The 20,687-nt window shown below is 43.2% G+C and overlaps 1 protein-coding gene and 1 pseudogene across 1 annotated transcript; one reads left to right on the forward strand and one right to left on the reverse strand.

Annotated features, from left to right (window-relative positions):
- Nucleotides 1-5,641: 5,641 nt before the first annotated feature.
- On the reverse strand, nucleotides 5,642-18,987 carry RTCB (RNA 2',3'-cyclic phosphate and 5'-OH ligase). Its single transcript, XM_054989352.1, has 12 exons — nucleotides 18,782-18,987; nucleotides 17,164-17,242; nucleotides 16,589-16,656; nucleotides 16,054-16,153; nucleotides 14,286-14,442; nucleotides 12,975-13,131; nucleotides 12,115-12,274; nucleotides 11,669-11,844; nucleotides 10,562-10,750; nucleotides 9,198-9,308; nucleotides 7,246-7,365; nucleotides 5,642-6,698 (listed from the first exon to the last, which is right to left on the reverse strand). The coding sequence occupies exons 1-12, from the start codon at nucleotides 18,872-18,874 to the stop codon at nucleotides 6,591-6,593; spliced, it is 1,518 nt and encodes a 505-aa protein (XP_054845327.1). The 5' UTR covers nucleotides 18,875-18,987; the 3' UTR covers nucleotides 5,642-6,590.
- Nucleotides 18,988-20,245: 1,258 nt separating this feature from the next.
- On the forward strand, nucleotides 20,246-20,504 carry LOC129335402 (NADH dehydrogenase [ubiquinone] 1 alpha subcomplex subunit 3-like; annotated as a pseudogene).
- Nucleotides 20,505-20,687: the final 183 nt, after the last annotated feature.

The raw sequence follows: 20,687 nt of genomic DNA on the forward strand, positions 1-20,687 counted from the left end.
TTCTTCAAAACTTGTAAACTATTATTGATTAGTTGTTGTGTTACAGTTGATGTTCATCGTTGATTTCTATTTGTTGTATGTTATAAAGCTTAATTAAAAAATTAAAAAAAAAAGATTAGATGGCTTCATGAAGGAGTGGTCCAACAATGGCTCCTGGCCACGGGGACTGGAGGAGACGTCCATATACAGAGAGGTAGCAAACCTCTGAATGAGTATCGGTGCTAGGAGGTAGTATTGGGGAAAGCCTGGACTTCTACACTCTGTTTGTTGGCCTTCCAGAGTGACTAGCTGGCTGCTGTGTGAAACAATATGCTGGACTAGATGGACCACAAATCAGATGTAGCAGGGCTCTTACTATGCTCTTAAGTATACGGGCCAGAATGGGACAAGCTAACCCCTGCCAGGAGTATGTAGATGTTAGGTGGGATTTCTCTTCAGCAGAGAGGAAAAAAAGGGGGAGGAAGCCAAGCTAGGTCAAGGGAACACTGCAGCAGTACAATGAGGAGACACCAACTGTCTGGCACTAGGATTGCCAATTCCTAATTTGAGATTTTAACAGTTTACAGCCTATATGAGAACTGACACACTAAAGATAAGACTGAGGTGTTGTTGGCTGATCACAGAGGCTCACAGAGGAGCCTGTTCTGGGCGGGGTTGTACTCTTCCCTAAAAGAGCAGGTTTAGTCTGGGAGATCATGGTGTCTTCCAGCATCACACATAGTTTGGCCCTAAGAGCCAGTTTGGTGTAGTGGTAAAGAGCGCAGACTCTAATCTGGAGAACTGGGTTTGATTCCCCACTCCTCCGCTTGAAGCCAGCTGGGTGACCTTGGGTCAGTCACAGCTCTTCCAGAGCCCTCTTAGCCTCATCCACCTCACAGGGTGTTTGTTGTGGGGATAACAACATACTTTGTAAACCACTCTGAGTGGGTGTTAAGTTGCCCTGAAGGGTGGTGTATAAATTGAATATTATTATTATAACCCCCAAAATAATGTATTCTACTCCAGTACGGCATTCCAGTTTGGTGTAGTGGTTAAGAGCACAGAACTTTAATCTGAAGAACTGGGTTCCACTCCTCCACTTGAAGCCAGCTGGGTGACCTTGGGTCAGTCACAGCTCTCCCGAGCTCTCTCAGCTCCACCTACCTCACATGGTGATTGTTGTGAGTATAATAATAACACTTTGTAAACTGCTCTGAGTGGGCCTAAAGTTGTCCTAAAGGGCAGTATATAAATCAAATGTTATATAATGTTATAAAAAGTCCTGTCCCCTCCCATGTGCACCCATGCATGCAAACACAGGTCTAGTAGCAGATCTACTAGCATAAGACTGGGCTTGGTATCGGCCAATATTAAAATATCAGCATTTCCAAGTGGTGGCAGCAGAAAGACCCCCAGGTTTCCCCTGGTGTGGGAACTAATGGAAAATTAGCATATCAGTTGCAGCCCTTTTTTCACACAGGCCAAAATGGGACTAGGAGGCCTGCCAGTCACCTCTTGTGCAAGGCTCACCAAAGCCCCAAGTTGGCAGGAATCTTGGGTGATCGTTCACAGGTGTGTGAGCCACATTGTCTCCATCCGGACGTTGACTGCCAGGCAGTTTTTAGTGAGGGAGTGTGATTTCTGTTGTGACTAAGATGTACTTATTTTGTCTTGTCCGTTAATCCCACTGCTAGTGCAAGACGGTAACTCCCAAGGAGTCCACCTACCGCACCTTGGGAGAACTGCCACAGCTTGTCATTCTGGATCATTCAGGGTTTAGGACATAGGAGGAACTTGTAGAATCTGGCCTGCCTTGGAGGGAGGCTTTCAGACATGAGCAAGATCTTAAGAGTGCTGATTTTTTTAAAGCAACATTCCTTTACTATGATTGTTTTATTGCATTTGTATCCTGCTCTTCCACCCTGGCCAAAGTACACAATTGTTTCCCCCTATTTAATCCTCATAACAACCCTGTGAGGTAGAGAGAAGCACAAGGGAGGGGCACAGGTGTCTTAACTCCAATGTGTCTATGTGATATACCTGTAGAAGTTGGAATTTTGGAAAAATTAAAATAGCATGCTCTTTGTTTTATGCAATAGATGTATCCATCTTTTTCCTCTGGGTTGTGTTACAGACTGTTGCAATACAAAGGGCACTAAAAAAATTATTAAGAGGGCCCCACAGTAAGAAGGGGGGGGAATCTTCAAAATCAATGAATACTAACCTTTGAAGAAATGGCATATTTATAAAGGAATATATTCAGGAATAGTATTTAGAGTTTGCAGGGATCATTGTGCTTTATCACTGTAGCTCTAAGACAAAAATGTTGTTTTTCCATAGATTTTAAAAAATGTTAAAAGTGTGGTATGCAGTTCAACTTATATTTTCTTGAAACATTTTCTGAAATGTTATGTTGGGCTTGAAACAAAGCAATTAAAGCAAACTTTTTTTGGATTGTTTCTATAAATAAGATTTTTTTCCAGCCTCCTTTGAGTGTTACCTTTGTTATACTGAAGTCAAACTTTGACCAGTAATTTTAGAACCCATTTTAGCTTCCATCATTACGCTTAAAGTAACCATGCCATGCCTTAATCCGTTACCGGAAAAGGACAAAGCAAAACACCAACTACAGCCCAGGCACACTCTGTGCAGCCGAAGCCTTCCATGCAGGTTGGCACATGCTTGAAGGAAGCTATTGCTTTGAAGAGAGCAGGGAGCCAGCTAAGTGTGTTTTTACTGTGTAAGAACAAAGGACTGGCACAGTTGCCTTTGCCAAGTGAGAGTAAAAGATTGCTTGTGTAGAGCTGGACCACCAGCTGAAGGAGAAGAGGGAGTGTGAGGCATGGAAAGGTCTCCAGCCTGACTGGGGCTCCGGAACAGGGACAGAACGCCACTCTGATCTACAGGCTGCTGCGGTATATGAAGGCAGATGGGACACAAAAGTTAAACAAGGCTGGAGCACCTGTTCTATGAGGGAAGGCTGAAGAGTCTGGGATTTTTCAATTTAGAAAATAAGACAAAAGGCCACATAATAGAGACATAAAATTATGTATAGGGTGGGGGAACTGGATAGAGACAATATTACTCAAACTCAGAGGCACCCAATGAATTACATGGGTGGACAAAATGAAGAACATAAAGAATGCTGTGGAATTCAATGCCAGTGGATGGAGTGAAGTGATGGCCACGACTGTAGAAGTCTTTAAGAGGGCATTCAATTCATAGTGGAGAGGTCCATCAGTGGTTACTAGCCATGGTGATTAATGAGAACCTCCATATTCAGAGAGAGTTAGGAGGCAACACCAAGGAAAGACCTTGGCCTCTATGTTTTGTTTGTGGACCCTCCAGATGACCTTATTGGCCATTGTGTAAACAGGTTGCTAGGCTAGATGGATCACTGATGTAAACCAGCAGGGTTCTCTACATGGGATACACAAAAACATACTGATTCTGATCCAGAGCCAATGTGCTATGTGGCAAAATATGTAACAATAGTAATCTCCCTTAAATGGCATTGAAATGTTATTTGTATTGGCTAGGAAAGGACTGAGCTGTCATTCACAATTGAACATAGGGTTATTAGAATTAGACTAAATTAAATTCAAGGTTCTGAATAGGAGAAGTCTGTATTTATACTTTCCCCCATTTTGGTTTTATATTTATTTTAATGCATTAGTTTTATAATTTTTACATATTTATATATTTTATCTTCAGAGAATATTGTATGTAATTATATATTATGGTCTTATATCCCATCAAGGTGATGATTTATGATGATTATCTTGCATCTCGGGTTATTTATCATTGTATGTTATTTTAAATTGCGGATATGCTTGTCATAAGCCTATGACCTTGAGACCTATGGTCAAATGAGCCAATTAAGAAAAGGGGTTTTCAAAAAGAGTAAAAACATACTTCTGTGTGAAGACTTCCTTTTTCATAATACAATCCTGAGAATGTCCACTGAAATTGAAAAAGTCCAGAAATCATTCCAAAACACTTTTTAACCTCATGAATTAATTCACTACAAGGACTCCTTAGAACAACAACTATAGCTGAAGACTGATCTTTGCAATGCAAACATCTAGCCCTACCAGGAAATTGTAAGGGGTAGGGGGACAGAAAAGAGTTACTTTTTCTTCCCTCTTTGCCAAGGGAACAAAAATGGAATAAATGTTTTCAAGCTAATAAGGTTTAACAAGGGTAGAACATAAAAGTACCTTCAAATTTTGGCCTTAGAAAAGAAGCAATTGGATGACCTAGAGGGAGTCTCAGCAGCATAAGGCAATTTTAATTTATTATTACATTTACAATGCAATCATAAGAAGAGCTACTCCAGTTCAAGCCCACTGAAATCAATGGATGTAGACTGGGGTAACTCTTCATAGGATTGTACCGTCAAGTGTATTTTTTGTCCTTTTCCGTTTGTTTATTGAAATAGCATTTTTGTAAGGTGCTAGTCCCCACCAAGAAAAACAGTGAGACAAGAAAAACATAAATAATAACTGCACTTATTTCTGCTCTCCTAGACAGATTAGTGCCCCACTCAGAGCAGTGAACAAGTTAGTGTTATTATTGTCCCCACAATACAGCAGGGGAGCTGGGGCTGAGAGGAATGGGTTATCCAAGGTCACCTACTGATCTTGTGGCAGTAGTGGGATTTGAACCAGTAGAGTGCTGATTTGCAGCCGAACCACTTAACCACTATGCTACAGGCATCTACCATATCCTTCCTGGTCCTTCCTCTCTATCCCACGATTCCCACCCCCCTCCCAGAGGAATGTGCATCCAGTTCAGTGCTTTTAAATGCATGCAGTATCACCAGTGTTGAAGCACAGGACATTTTTTGAAGGAAAATCTTTAGACTGGGGCCACCATCATGTTTTGTAAGCTTCTACTCTTAAACTTATGTGAATGTTATCAATCTCACTGAAAATAGTTCTAAGACAGCCTACGGTGGAGGGAGGGTGAGATGCAGCTTACAGATGAGTCACACTGATGTCCTGAAGGGTAGATTTTATAGTCTTTACCAACCACTGCTCTTCTTCCATTGGCCCATGATTTAATGTTACAGTTTATTAGCCCTTTTCATTGCAATCCACTGCTGACAGCAGCAATTATCAGTTTAACCCATGTTCTCTCAACAATTACATGAAATGTAGCCAAGTAACATTCTCTACCAAGAGGCTTTTTTTTTGTGCTGCTACAGAAGGCATTATATGGCTTTCAGGGCCAAACTAGATACAGTAAGGAAATTCATGAATATTTATTTACGTCTGCCCAGCTCACATGTAAAGGGTTGAGCAAAGTCCTTTCTTTCACACAGAAAAACACAAAACAGCCCTCCTTTTATTTCTTCTTTTTTGTGCTTTGTTTTATGTATTTTTCCCCATGCTTAATTTGGCCTTTGGAACTTATTAATTTGGTGTAAGTGCTCTCTATTGACTGCAATTAAATTTTATACATGCCAGTACCTTTTTTCCCCCTTGTAAGTAAAATAATAAATAAAAGGAAATTGACTTGCAAGGTCTGAGATATTCTTCCACATTAGAAGTGAAAGGGTTAACCTGGCATTCAAACCAAACCTCCCTTTTTAAATACAAAATGTTTCTATTCTGCAAAAGTCGTTTCATGTCAGTGAAAGAAATGACAACAATCTGCATTGACCGTCTTGTCTTCTCCATTTTATTCAGAAGTTTCAAGACCTCTGTTCTGGTAAGCCACTTCCAGGATTTCAATCAAATGCAAAAGGACAAAAGACTTTGCCAGTGTCAAAGTCATACTCGTGGTCCAGATCCCATCAATCCATCACCACTGCTATCCTAAAATCATAGTGTGCCATAGTCCTTTCAACAGCCAGACCGCACCTGCTAACGGATTAACCATAGGTGTCACTGACATATACAGAAAAGCATTGCACCAGAGCAATACCTGTGCCACAGTCACTATTAGATTATGTGGCATGAGGTACACACTGCTTAGTATACCCTGGGACATGCCATGGGGCAAAATAACTTACCCTCAGACAACAGCCTCTTCTATTAGCACAGAGAGTCACAATGCACCTATCTGATCAAGGACTTTTACGTGTGGCAACTATCCAAGTCACATGGATGAGTGGCAATCTTGTAACTCAAGCATGCAAAACTTCTCTTTCAACTGTTTGGAGCATCTGTTGATAGCTGAAATAAGGTCATAGTTATAGTCATATTTCAGTCTTGAAGCAGAGGTACTTGGTTTACATCAAGAACATTTCCCTCAAAAAACATTTCCCCACAATTCAGAGGAAGAGAATGATAGAATTGGATACAGGTGTATTAACTGTACGGAGAGTGCAAGTCAACTGCAAAGGTAAAGACCATTCTTCAACACTCTGCTAAAAGAAATTCAATTAGTTTCAGTTATCACTCCATAAAATAAGAAGGCAACATGTCTTGGCTTATCCCTTTTCTCAGAACAAAGAACATTTTCTGGACACTTCTTACTTCCATGAGTTCCAACAACAAAAAGAATCTATGTCAGTTGATGTCTCCACCTAGACAGAGAATACAGTCACCAAGCACTGAAGGTCGCAAAAAGATCTTGGATACTGATAATTCTGGTCAATTTCTCTAGCCTTTGATAACTGCAATGGGTCTCAGTTTAATGGCTTTCTTGCTGATGCCAGCTGCATGGCAGGTGTTAACGACATCTGTCACGTTCTTGTAAGATTCAGGTGCCTGGGACAAATTAGATGCAAAAGTGTTAAAAGTATGCTTTCATTAAACAGTATGCTTTCATTAAATATCAATTTCTATTCGTCCATGTTTAAAAAAGCCCTTGACAGCTTACAAGATATAAAGCTGCAACTACAAGCAAATATTCACACAACAGAATTTTAAAATTCAGAAGCAATTTAATTACAAAAAGAATCTAAGCAAACCACCACTCCAACAACCATCTTAGATAAGCTCTTCAGATGCATTTTTCAAATGTTTTGCATTTCTTTAAAAAATACCCCACAAAAAGTGGGATAAGGAGGGTTTCTTTCAATGCCAAACTTCACAAGGTGAAGCCAACAATGCCCTTCTTAATCCTTTTACTGGAGCGCCCTCTACAGAACGGAGAAGTATTTCAGCAGAGAACAAAAGGTTCTTATAGGGACATAGGATGTTCTTATAGGAATAGGATGCTCCCAAACAACGAATGAATAACCTTGCTTTTGCAAACTAATTTAAAAAGAACCCCCAGTATGACTTTTTCTGTTTTTTTTAAAAAAAAACTTACTTCTTCCATGACCAGTTTTGGAGAGGCAACACGGATAGCAATCCCCATGTCGGCCAGCTTGTCTAACACGTCCTGGAAATCCAAGTTGCGTCGCGATTTAGCTCGGGACAGTGCACGGCCCTGAAGAGCAATTTTATCATTTTAATTGCTTCTATAGTTTTGACTGGAAGCCAGGACTGAACACAAATTATAGACAACTTTTAGATCTGTATCTCTCAAAATCTCATAAAAATACTCACCTCAGCTAAATTTACCAGACCTCTTTGCCCTAACCTCCTAGCTTTTTCAGCTCCTCAGCCCTTCCCCAGTGACTTAATTGCGGCTTCAGCTGTCAGGCAATGTCAGTCACATTCTTCCCTCAGTGGTATCAAAACTCAACAAGAATGTGTCGAGGTTTGACTAGTTTTAGGCCTACAAAATAGGCATAGCTAATTTTTTTTTAAAAACTGGGGCTCCCTTACTGATCAGTCAGAAGAGAGAAATATAGGAATTACAGTACAGCAATGTATGGATTCAAAAGTTATACTTGCCCAAATTCTTTTAACTACTAAAGTACAGGGTCAAGCTAGATGTTACAATGTCCATGGGTCTGACCTGCAAATGCTGATGGCATTTCAGGGCTGAAGTTGGTGTTTAAAAAGGAAGCAAGGGCCTGAAGTAGTACCAGGTGACCTTGGTGCCTCCCCCCACCAGTGTTTTCAAGTACCAGAAGGGGCTGTTCGGCCCCTTGAAAAGGAATAGAAAGGAGAGAGGGACAACATTGCCTGGCCACGCTGTGCTGTGGGCCTGATCAGGATTGGACCCTCATAACTTTTTTCGAAAATTTCCCTCTATTTTGGCCCATGGCACCTCCAGTAGTAAGCAGGATGACCATCCTTTCAATCAAACATGCAAAACTGTTTGCACTTTTATCATCTCAGACTAGGCTGCAAAATGCCCCCCTACCCAGACACGGCCGATCTGGCCACCTGGATTCACACCACAGCAACGTCAAGACTAGATTAAGATAATGCACTCAAAGTCAACTCAGAGACTCCAGTTGGTGCAGAACGCCAAAGCTTGGTTATTATCAGGAAGTAGGTGGAACATGCATATTATTCCCATTCTGCAATCACTCCACTGGCTGGCTATCAGTTGCTGGGCTCAATTCAAGGGTTTGGCTATCACATACAAAGCCCTTCATGGTCATGGCTCCTCACATCTATAGGACCGCCTCTCTCCCTATGCTTCACCACAGCAGCTTCACTCATCTGAACAGGGCCTCCTGCAAATGGGCAAAATCAATAGCTGCCTGCTCGCATACACTCCCTCCCTGTGGTAGCCCCTACTTTATGGAATAGTCTGCACGAACAGGTACGGAAAGCTCCCCCATTACTTTGGTTTTCCACAAACTATGCAAAACTGAATTATTCAGGAGGGCTTTTTCTGCTCAGGCAACAGGGCTGTACTGTGGAAATGATTCAGATAGAGACTTGGTAAAGGAGCAGGGACTGTAGACCATACTACTATTATCTGTTAATCTAGATATGCTCCTACTGAGTAGTTTCCATGGCACTGAATAGATCATGTTAAATTACTTATGTTCTGTTTCAGCAACGTTTCATCCCGGTATTTGAAATTTATGCTTATTTTCAAATTTCTGCTATTGCATACTATACTATTGTTTACTGAATGTCCCAGCTGTAGATTGCATGGACTTACACTGTGTAATCTGCTTTTAGTCTCAGTGAGAAAGGCAGACTATAAATAACATAAGAAATAAACTCACTACCCTAAGAACTCCTATGAAGACAAGATACATTACAATGCATGGCGCTGAAACAGGATACATTTACACAGCGGTCATCTTGCAAAAGCTGCATGCTGAAGTGAAGTCTTACTAGGATGCCATGAGGATTGTATACAAATGCACAATAAGGAGCGCCAGGAATAGTAGAGGTCCTGCTACTCACCGCACCATGACAGGTGGTCCCAAAAGTTTCTGTCATGCCTTGTTCTGTACCAGTAAGGACATAGCTACACGTTCCCATAGTTCCACCAATCAGCACTGGCTGACCAGTCAACTGTAGAGACAAAAAAAAGGGATATCAGATCAAGGTTGGAGATGCCCTCAAGTGCCAATATACTGCTCGGCAAGGAACTTGTACAAAGAACCATTCGAATCATGCCATGCAAGCTCAGAATCCCACTGGTGATGGCACATTTAAAATTTCTCTGCCATATTTGAAAGCTACAAAAAAAATCAGTAGTAAGTAGCTGCAATGGGTTGAGGTTGGAAGACTGGCAGAAGCTGCTGGATGTCTTTTGGGCCAACGGAGAGTGGATCACCCTGAGCTGGAAGAACCAGAGGTGTGCAGCTGATGGCCAGATGCAAAAGATGCCACAAGGAAGAATGCATACAAAGGCCTCATTGAGAGCAATTTGAAGTAGACAGGCAGCTGACCTGAGCACTAATCCAGACTGCAGTCGGGAAGAGAGGGGAAGAAAGACCTGCAAGGAGACAGGCATCACACTCTATCTAAGAGCGCTTCAATGGACGAACCAACTGGGGAATGGAGGTGTAATGTATCAACTGCTCCTTCTTTAAGGGGCCAAAGAAACGACAAGGACTAAAGTTTGGGTGGGTAGTTCTGTAGCAGCAGAACAGCAGGATTTAAGCCAAGTGGCACCGTAGAGACCAACAAGATTTTCAGAGTACAAGCTTTGTCTGACGAAGGGAGCTCTGATTCTTGAAAACTTGCATTCTGAAAATCCTGTTGGTTTCTAAGGTGTCTCTGGATTCAAATCCTGCTGTTCCACAATGACTAAAGGAATCAGACCAGTGCTGAGGTCAAGCTTTCTTCTTACTAAGTAGTGGGGCTTGGGTGCCCTGCAAAACACTAGCCCAGAGGTAGGCCTATGCCCTCTAAAGCCTAAGCAGAGCTGCACTGCCTGGGGCCACAGAAAAACCACATATGCCTGGAAAAGGAAGGACAGCTGGTAGGTGATGCAAGCATTTGGGTGTGAGGAAAGAAGTTAGGATGGCGCCCCTAAACGAAATCTACTCGTAAGAAGGTTGGTTTTTATTCTGCCCTTCCTCCAAGACATTCAGGGTGGCATTCGTAGCTCCATTCCCCATTTCTGTAATTCCTGCTAAGTCAGTTCAGCTGAGAGAGTGTGACAAGTTAACCAGCAGCTTCACAGCAGAGTGGGGAATTGAATCTGGGTCTCCTGAGTCCTAGTCCAGCATTAATCACTACATCACCATTGGCTCCCACTAGTTTTTCATGTAACTGTTGTTGCCAGTGAGAGTGAAGACGCAGCAGCAAACTCGTACTTGGTAATCAACAGCGATGAGGGGATGATGAGGAGGGAAAGCCCGGGTCGATCCTTTCCTGTGCACCAACAGGGTCCGCTCTTTCCCATCCACCACGTGCTGCTCTACTTTAGCAATGTTGTGAGATACATCATAGATCACGTGCATATCCAGATCGTCAGGGGTAGTATTGAAGACTTTTGCAAAAGCCTACAAGGAAAGAAAAAGATGTTCAAAGTGGTCCGGGGAACATTATTTGGGGGACTGGTACCTCCAAGGTGAGGGAACAGAACCGAGTTGCGTCTGAAAGCAGGTACTACTGTCATGCGGAAATCCTGCTAATCCTTTCCCAATCACTGCGGTCATGTTTCGTTTTGACTTGTGGTTCTGTTATCCCATGAGACATGCTTTAATGCTTTGTCTTAGATAACTGTTTTGTAAAGACAATGCCTATGCAAACATATGAACTGGAAGATGCCATTTATCCCTACATAAGTACTGGAGGGTGGGGTGAAGGGAAAGAACTTAGTCTGAACATCCCTCCAGTTGCCCCCCATGGCTTCACCTTCCTCTGACTCTTGCACAACATTCACAGGCTGATGACTCAATATTGTCATTGAAGAAAGAAAAGGCTCATGCTCCCAATGCACTCCCATTGGTAAGTCCTGTAGGAACACACCCTTGGAATCAAAGAGGCACGCGAGCATTTGAGACATTCTACCACTAATCTATAAGACAGTTTGGCCGGCCTACTCTTGTGGGCTTATGAGCAAAACAGATTGCAGTATGAACGCATGTCACTTTCAAATCGCTAGAGAGTTTCAGAGTCTAAACTAAGCCACCCCACTTGATATTTAGGGGTGGGGGGAAGAAATGAAATAATTTAAATCAACTATCCTTAATCCTAGAATAAAAAGAGAATCCTCCTGAAATCAGCCACAGATCAAGTAATTTCAGGCAGCCAAAGAAACACTGCCTCGTTTCCTCTGAGGCGGATGTTCTCCCTGAACTTCCTGAGCAGCAACCAACTCCAGGCTTAAACCCATCCTGGCCACAACCACGGCCATGTGGGTGTTACTAGAGCTTACAGACGCTGACTTGTACCAATCAGTGCAGTCTCTCTCCTACCTGCCTAGTGAGGAAAGTCATGGAAGAACGATTGACCCAGGCATAGTTTCCAGCTGCTGCCATTCCCTTCAAGTAATCCTGCCCCTCTTGGGAAGCAATCCTGGCACAAGCCAGCTGGCGGTCATTCACGATGATCTTGTCCCGTTTCATCGCTTTTTCCATAGCCACAAGGGCATCTAGAAGAAAAAAACGATTCAAATCAATGTAGATCCTAATTAAATCAACCTGCGTCTTGCAAGGCTTTCCAATTTGGACCAGTAGCCCCAGCTACTGTTCCAGAGATTCTTCGTATATGAAAAATATGAGGACTGTGCATTATTCTCCTTTCCCAGAAATTATAAATGAATTTGTGGAATTTTTCAAGAAAACATTAACCCACCAAAGCTTCTTCTCCAATTCCAGCGCCGTGCGCCCCCCATCCCCCAGCTGGGAGTCTAAGATTATACCTGTAGCTACTTGGTGGCCCAGGCCTCTGCTGCCACTATGGATCATCACACACACTTGCCCCTTGTGGTCTATGCCCATCTTCCGGGCTGCGTACTCGTTATAAATTTCATCCACAACCTGAATCTCAGCGTAATGGTTTCCTGCTCCCAGAGTCCCCAGCTGTCAAAAAGAAAAGAACAGAGCTAAGGATACGGGAAGGAAATAAAAAGTGCCTACCATTAGAGGATCAAGTGAACGGTCTGCCAATCTTGTATATTGTTAGAAGAAAGCAATACAGTGACAGCCTGAAGCCTACCTGATTCTCAGCTTTACCGAACTGTAGCAACTCTGCCTTGCAGTGGCAAAGCTCTAGGCAGTCTATCCCTCTATGTTTAACTATGGCTGGCCAGATGACCCTGGAAAGCTTATGAAACATTAGGGAGACACTGCCCTCCAGCACCGGGCAAATGGAAGTGTACTGGCTCTGATGGGGAGGCTCTGTTCTGAGCAATGCTCTTCTACAAAAGTGCCAATCCTTTGGGGAAAAAAAACACCTAAGCTACTTGGCCATCACAATATCTTGGGCAATTAATTCTACATTATTCAAACGTATCACAAATGACATGCTTCATTCAGTTAACATGTTAACAAAACCAATGCCACATCCTTTCGGCAAGTGGCTAGGCTTGAACTCAACTTAAAAAGGAGAACGGATACGAGAACACACAAAGGGAACCACACAGTAAATTATTTGACTATGCAAGCTGACCATCAGTTTGTCTAGATGTTTGAATGAGGGTTGCTGGTCTCTCATCAGCCTTTCCCCCCTCAGGGTATAGAACGGCACACCACCCCAGCGTAGCGCACAAAGAGCAATTACCTGGGGTAACCCCCTTTTCTTAGCCCTTGCAGAGACTTTATTTGGATCAGCCTGCAGCATCCTCCCATATTCTTCACAATGCTCTTTATCCTCAGCCCAGGCATAACCCTCACGCAGGGACCAGTCCACTCCCATCTCCAGAGCCTCTTCTAAATCCCTGCAACGAGTAAGATACTTCCTTTTAGGAGAGCAGGCAAAATACAGGACAGAACCAGAACTAACCAACCAGCCCCAGGCCAATGGCTCATTGCTACATCTCACCACACAGCTATGATACTGCTAAGCAACAATGGGGATGCGCATGTTCCCCCAAAGAACCGGTTCAGGAATTGGACATAAGATCAGAAGAGAACGAGTCACTACTGGAGTGGATCCTACCTCTATCTTACCACTCTATTAAACAAAGCTGGAAGCCTTCCTCCAAGTTAAATGTTCTTCTGTTGGAGGGAGAGACACTTAAATTGGAGGAAGGCTCCTTAGCTGATGGTTGGACCCACCCCAGTATTTCCATATCAAAAAGCACACATTAATAGCCCCAGAATTAGAGCACGTCTGGCTTCTATGAATGCATTTGCTTCTTTCCCCCTGCAAATAAAGTGGTAGCTAGAACTGGAATCTTCACATTGCCCTACAGTGAAATAAGCAGCATGGAAAACTTTCCTTTGCACTTTCCTATTGCTAGTGAGAGATAATGATAAGAGGATTTGTGTGGCTGTTGTGAACATATGCAGTGCCTGGGAACAAGAGCAGCAGCAAAAACATTTGCAAATTATTAGTATTTGATCAGCCATCCTGCCTGCATGCTTTCATACTCAACTGGGGGGGGGGGGCGGTCAGATGTCTACTGCCATACACAGATCACACTTCCCAACCTTCCTGGAAAGGGGAGAAGCATGCTCTAGTGGAGCCTTAATAACTTCACCAAAACGTTAGGACAGCAAGGTACTTGCGTGCTTCAAGATTGCCATTATTAGCATGTCAACCAGCAAAAATGGCTGGCTGAGATGTGGAAAACGGTAGCTGTACTGGCTGTCCCCTAAGAAGCGGGATATTAGATTGAAGCACAAAGGTTGCAAGTCAGATTCCATAATGCGCCTCTGTACCACAGAATCTTCACTTTTGAGGACTGTTACATCGAAGTCTGCTGCTAGACAGAAGAAAGAATTTAGGATCTGGAATTTGCAAGAAAGAGCTGTCCTGCAGTTTCTTTTTCTTCATAATAGCATCTCACCAACAAGACCACCTGGAAAATGAAGCAGCCATACTTTCTAGTAGTGGAGGTGGCGGAGGGGAAAATAAAGCCGTTCTTACTTGGCGTTCATGGGAATAACGCCCTTGGATCCTACGCCAACAGGAATGTGGTCAAACATGGACTGGGCCAGCTGCTCTTTCACAGGCTGGACATCACACTCATCAAGGTTGGTACGCAACAGCCGGACACCGCAGTTGATGTCAAAGCCGACACCACCTGTCAGAGGGGAAAAAAGCAGATCCCAATACAAAGATGACCCTGAGATGGGTTTATTATATGGTAGAATTTGGTACAAATTTACAAGAGCAACTACAATTAGACACACATCCCTCTCCTACTTTTTGACAAAGTAAAGTGATTAATCCCCTCAGCTGTGCTAGTGGGAAGGAACACAACAGTCCTGTATACCAGAATGGGAACCAGGGGGTACCTTAGAGTCTAACAGAATTTATACCAGCTTTGTGAACCAGAACTGCTGGACATTTTGAAGCCACAGGAAAAAAATCCCACCCCCCCAGAAAAACAGAAATTGTGAGGGGTGGGATTGAAATATATGGAATACTTACTTTCCTATTTCATAGAAGGTTTTTTCAGCACTCCCCCAAATTTTCAATCTTTCCATTGGAAAAACTGAAAAAAGTCCTCAGATGTATTTCATGTTAGACATTTTAACTGTGAAACTTCTTGCCTTAAGAGGTTTAATTCTAAAAGATAGAGTACTTCATAGAGGTTTCTTTTCAATGCTCCCCCATATTTATGAAACAAAATTGAAAAAAGGCTTCAGAAAACAATGGAAAAAACCCACCCACCCCAAATGTCCCCCCCTTCCCAGGGCCTCCTATCTCTATGCTGGAATAAACATTGTTAGTCTTTAAGGTGCTACACAGTTCACACAACTTGCACTTAAAGAGACTGAAATAACGACTACTATACAAACATTTCATGATGTCATCAACATCGTTACTTTTAAACAACATATGCTTATTACTCCAACTTAAGTCTACCCGTTCCTAAAGTGATGGGCTAATTGGCTTTTACCTTGATGCACAGTAACAAACGATTTTTGTTCTTGTTTAAGATTCTGTTACAAGGTTCAAGATCTTGATGTACTTTGCTTTGGGTGCTATTCCTCTATGGCAGAGAATGCAACACAGCCATTTCAAATAATTAAAACAGATGTCAGATGATGGGCTTGTTTAAACCACAGTTCTCAGCTACGGCCAACAGAGGTGAACTTAAAGATGCTTTAAAAATAAGGGAACTATCATAGCCCTTAATGTTATATACAGACAAACCTGGAACCAGCAAATGAATGACAAGGGCTATATCTGCCTTGCTTTTAGAGTACTCTGTCCAGAACAGGAAGAGCACAGAATCATCCCAAAGGTCTACAGAAACAGAGGGTTTATTATTTAAGGTCTATGGATCAATTTTATCCTGCCTTTCCTCCAAAGAACTCAGGGTAGCATTCACAGGGTTCTCCCCCCATCTCTTATATTCTCACAACAAACCTAAGAGGTAAGTTAGCCTGAGAGAGACCAGGTGCCTGTAACTTGTCCAAGGTCACCCAGTAAGCTTCATGGCTGAACAGGGATTTGACATGGATCTTTCTGGTCAAAGTCCAGCACACAAGCCACTATACTGAACCAGATGACATCTATGTGTACTAATGGCCTGCACGTTGTAAGTAAATCTACTTGCATCCGAATAGGGAACTCTGAAACGCATTTTGTTGATAGGTCAGGTTTCAACACATAGCCTAAGTTTGGAGGCTCCAAAAGAATCCTGTCTCTGTAAAGATAAACAGTACATTCAAATTGCCCATACCTGGAGATACCACTGCTTCTGGGTCATTCATATCAAAGGCAGCCATGTTACCGATGGCAAACCCATAGCCAGAATGGACATCAGGAAGCCCTATAGATCTCTGGGGAAAACAAACAAACAAAACCATCTAGTTTTGTAACACTGAGAACTTCGCTCCTGTTGCCCTACCCACATACTCAATGCAAAATGAGCACAGATCCCAAATTTCTTGAAAAGACATTAGTAGATGCATAATAGAAAGTCTGCAAACGTATACACCAACAAGGACAAACTTGCAGGTAGACAGATAAATTCACTTCCCATTTCTGCAGTCACCCTAACCATACAACTGCCACCTTGCCCGATACTGGCAGAGCATACAAGGTAAGAAACTGTCCTAACAGCAATGATGTCCGACAGCATTCCTTGAGAAACAGAATTTGCAAGAACAGCCTTTCCATCTCCTCACTACAAACGTGGACCAACATCTGCAAACTCTACATGGCTTCTGTTCTGAAAGAACTGGTGTTAGGTAAAGAAACAAGGAGCCACTCACATGGATGATGCCAGGCAGCGCAGCCACATTTCCAATTTGCTTCATGGCTGGCAGAAAGCCACCAGCACCTGAAAAAGATGAGAGTCTGTGACGAAAACTAAGCTACCCTTTCTGCACAACTACTGTTAATGCAACATCTCAACAGTAATACTGATGCCTGTCTCAAGTTTAGGATGTCTAAATTACAAAGACTGAAGGCTTCAGAGGGAGGCATGATGCAGGCCAGGTTCATGAGAACATCTGTCTAACAAAACATACGGCAAAGTCAGTGGATGTATATTCTCAATCTATTACATGTAGTATAGTAAATTATTACTGTCACCTATTCTCAAAACAAGTAAGGTTTTATGAATAATTTCTCTTCTTGAAACGTTACAAAAGCTGCATACTACTAATAAAAATATTTATATGTAAGACCTCTAATTTTTATTATATATTACGATTCACTCATGAAGACTTAAAATTCAGTTGTATTGGTAGATTATATGGTGCATTTGGATTCTTCAAGGGAGGCAGAGCAGAATTTGAAGGGTAAAATAATCAAAGAGATTGGGAGACTAATAGTGGACACTTACCTCCCCCTCGACAAGAGTTCCTTAACTCTTCAAACATCAGCTTCTCTAAAGGATCATTCACGTAGAACACACCTTCCACCTAGAGGCATTAAGAAGTATAAGGCACAGTGGGAAAATAACACATCATTGCCATGCATATTCCATTCAAGCAAAGTTGAAAGTAACTGCATATAGCAGGCTACTAAAAGGTACTTCTTCACTTCTGCCTATTTATTATTTTTATGTTTAAAATATTAATAAAGGTTTGATACCTAAAATTATGCAAGCCATACACAAAACAGATGAACCCAGCTCAAACTCAGGACTGGAAAAGGCCAGAATTCAGACTTTGGTTCCTCTCATACAATCATTCCCTCAACCAGCATTTAAGCAGCTAGAGTCATACATGCTAGTACACTTATATTTGAAATATTTCTACTCCACACTGTCACTTAATTTGCTACTAAGGTGGTTTCCAGCCTTTAACAACAACAGTTAGAATAAGACTGCACTGCTTGCATGTGTACCCATGCCAAGTCACACTGTGCCAGTGAAAAGCTGCAGTTAACATATCAACCAAAATGGGGCACAAGGTCATCTGAACCTTCACCTATAGACTTTGAGTCCAGGGGCACCTTAGAGACCAACAAGATTTTTAGCGTACTGGCTTTCGAGAGTTGAAGCTCGCTTTTTCAGATACAGGGAGTGAAGACACCTGAGCTCAGGATCTCTACTCCTCCCTGTATCTGAAGAAGGGGACTTTGATTCTCAAAAGCTTGCACCCTGAAACCCATATTGGTCTCTAGGGAGCCACTGGATTCAAATCCTGCTGTTCTACTGCAAATCAACATGGCTACGTACTTGAAACTATCCATCTGTAGGCCTGAACGTAAGGCCCGGTTAACACGTCAGAGAATGAAATGGTACCATGCTGAGGAGGAAAAATAGAATGCATCACTTCAGACACAGGGAAATAGATCCCATCTTTGAATGTTCCTTCATTAAAAAAAAACACCTTGCAAACAGAAAACCAACCCAGCAGGGAGAACATTTACACACCCTCCCTTTGCTATGGGTGCTGATTTGCAAGTGGTAGGGTTTTTTAAAAATTACTGCTGGTGCCAGGTATCCTGCGTTGGTTTGCAGTTGAACAGCAGGATCTGAATCCAGTTGGCACCTCAGAGACCAAAAAGAGTTTTCAGGGGTATGAGCTTTCCAGAGTCAGAACTCCCTTCTCCAGGGATCTCTCGAGACGAGAGCTTACGCCCTGGACATTTTGCGGGTCTCTAAGGTGCCCCTGCTGCTGTCGTTCAGCCTTAAGGACGGGGCGCCCTGCAGCTGGATATGGAGCAGTCCGGTTTTCTGCCTCATTCTTCTGCCTGGGCTAGTCAGACTTAACAGCACCCCCAAACCACGAGCCTGCTGGGGCGGGCCGAGCGCAACGCCTTCCAAGGCAGCTGGTCCCGCTTTGGGAAGTCCTTCCCCTCCCCTCTCCCCACCCTATTCACAGGGAGGGACTCTCCAGCGGCCCTGAGGGCAGGTACTCCGCACATGCTCAGAGGCAGCCCTGATGAAAACTGGTTCTGAGCTGCAGCTACCCCTCGCCTCGCCTCCCAGTCTTCAAGGGCTCCCCACTCACGTGCATGTTGGGCACGAAGCCCTTCTTGATGCGCCAAGAGTTCTTGTCCAGCTTATCCAGATATTGCAGCTCATCGTTATAGCTCCGGCTCATGGCGGCGAAAAATCCGGGCCGGCCCAACAGCCGCCGCCGATTTCGTGTCACAAAACTCAGCCACGCTCTGCCTTCAAGCAGGGCCGGGAGCCGAGGAGGCTGGCGAAGCTTTCCGAAAACAGCCGACTAGGGGAACGTCTACGGCGTCGGCGCAGGCTCAAATACTTTGTCTCTCCCTTTCCCTGCGACTACAAGGCTTCGCATGACTTTTCCTGCAGCGCCCCCTAACGCTTACAAAAAGGTAATACACTGGAAAAAATTCGGGAAAATAAAACAAGCAAACGGATAAAAATCACAAACAACCCGTTTATATTAAATAACCTGCAGTGGAAGCGAAGGGAATACTCTCTCTTTCCTGTAGCGTAATCGGCTTGTTCTCTCTTATTTCTCCCTAGACTACAGGCTGGTTTGTGCTGTCAGTGATGAAAGACTTTTCGATGTTACGCTCAAGGATTTGCTCATCTTTTAGAGTTCTTTGGCCTCTTGGCAGTTGGAAATGAAAAATTGGGAACCGAGGCACGGTGTGGGCGGCGCTGTAATGTTGTGCTTAGGCTGTTGAACAAAATCTGGGAAGACACAGCCAAATTTCATGCTCCCGTATATTTGCCGCAGTGGGTCAAATAGCAGTTCTGAGGGGCCATTTCAGGTTCGCACCATTAAAAAAAGTGATTCCTCATAGGCAGTAATTCCGGGCGGCTGAACAGAGAAAAACGGTGCTTATGCCTCTCCCCAGTCCCAACAAGAGCTAAGCATTTATTATTAAGTATGGCCAAAGCAGTTAATCTCGCAGCTAATCTTTTTATCGACATTGGGAAGTTTGATCACTGTGAGTTAATTCTAGCCATGGAAGTTAGGTGTGCATAAGTCCTCTGATGAGGAGGAAAACAACTAGCCAGGCCTTTTCCAAAGTAGATTGAAACAATCTTTCACTCTCAGCAAGGGGGCGGGCTGTGTTTTGCTGTACCACCCGATGGCCTCACAGCAGACCTGTTAAATGTGTGAGCATGCCGGTTACATAGTTCAGCCTGCCAATGTGAGCATTTCATTGCCCACAGCTTTCCTGGGAAAGAGTATCTTTTGCAGGATCAGATTTCCTGGGGATGTAATTAGTGTCATCTTTGTACCTCTCTGGAATCACAGTGGCCCTCCTATACTTGTAAAATGAATGTAAAACCATCGTGGCTTGCTTTAAAAATGGTTCTCAACTATCTGGCCTGCATTAACAACACATGCACACAATTAGCACACTAACAGTGCAAATTTAAAGAACACTTTCCTGTGAGTAAGCCCCACTGAACAGACTCGAATAGGATTCTGAGTAGACCTGTTTAGGATTGCTCACTCTTTTGCATTTCCTGCTTTTATTACAAGATGGCCGCTTTTAGTAAAATCAGTGCAAATCTGAAAAATGCCTGGGCCAAGGAACCTGTTATTGTGGTCTCTGTTGCTATTGGCATTATAGCTGTGACAGTACCCTGGGTAAGCCCCCTCACTAAATATACTGGCATGATCAGCCAAGCTAAGCCATACACATATCCAGTGCCAGTTCAAGATGATGGCAACATGCCTGGTATTCCCTCCCATTCTTGTGAAAAGGAAGGCCCACCTCGAGTGGCTGAAGAACTTCTGAGACCTTGCAAAAGGCATACTGAGCTACAGCTAAAGGGTCCACCAACCCAACTGGCACCTCACCACTACCTGCTGTTTTCTTGCAGATGTGTTAACATATCCAGAGTGTAATAAAACCCACTGTGGACTTAAAAAGGACTGCTCTCTAAAAGCTTTCTCTGTGGTGGCCCATGTCCTGTGGAAT

This window comes from Eublepharis macularius, chromosome 9 (assembly GCF_028583425.1).
Source record: "Eublepharis macularius isolate TG4126 chromosome 9, MPM_Emac_v1.0, whole genome shotgun sequence".
NCBI lineage: Eukaryota > Metazoa > Chordata > Lepidosauria > Squamata > Eublepharidae > Eublepharis > Eublepharis macularius.

Coding starts and splice junctions, on each gene's coding strand:
- RTCB (XM_054989352.1), bottom strand. CDS start 18,874: ATGAGCCGGAGCTATAACGATGAGCTGCAATATCTGGATAAGCTGGAC. Junction 16,154..16,588: donor CGCTGCCTGGCATCATCCAT/GTGAGTGGCTCC, acceptor TGTTTTCCCCAG/AGATCTATAGGGCTTCCTGA. Junction 6,699..7,245: donor CAAAACTGGTCATGGAAGAA/GTAAGTTTTTTT, acceptor AATTTGTCCCAG/GCACCTGAATCTTACAAGAA.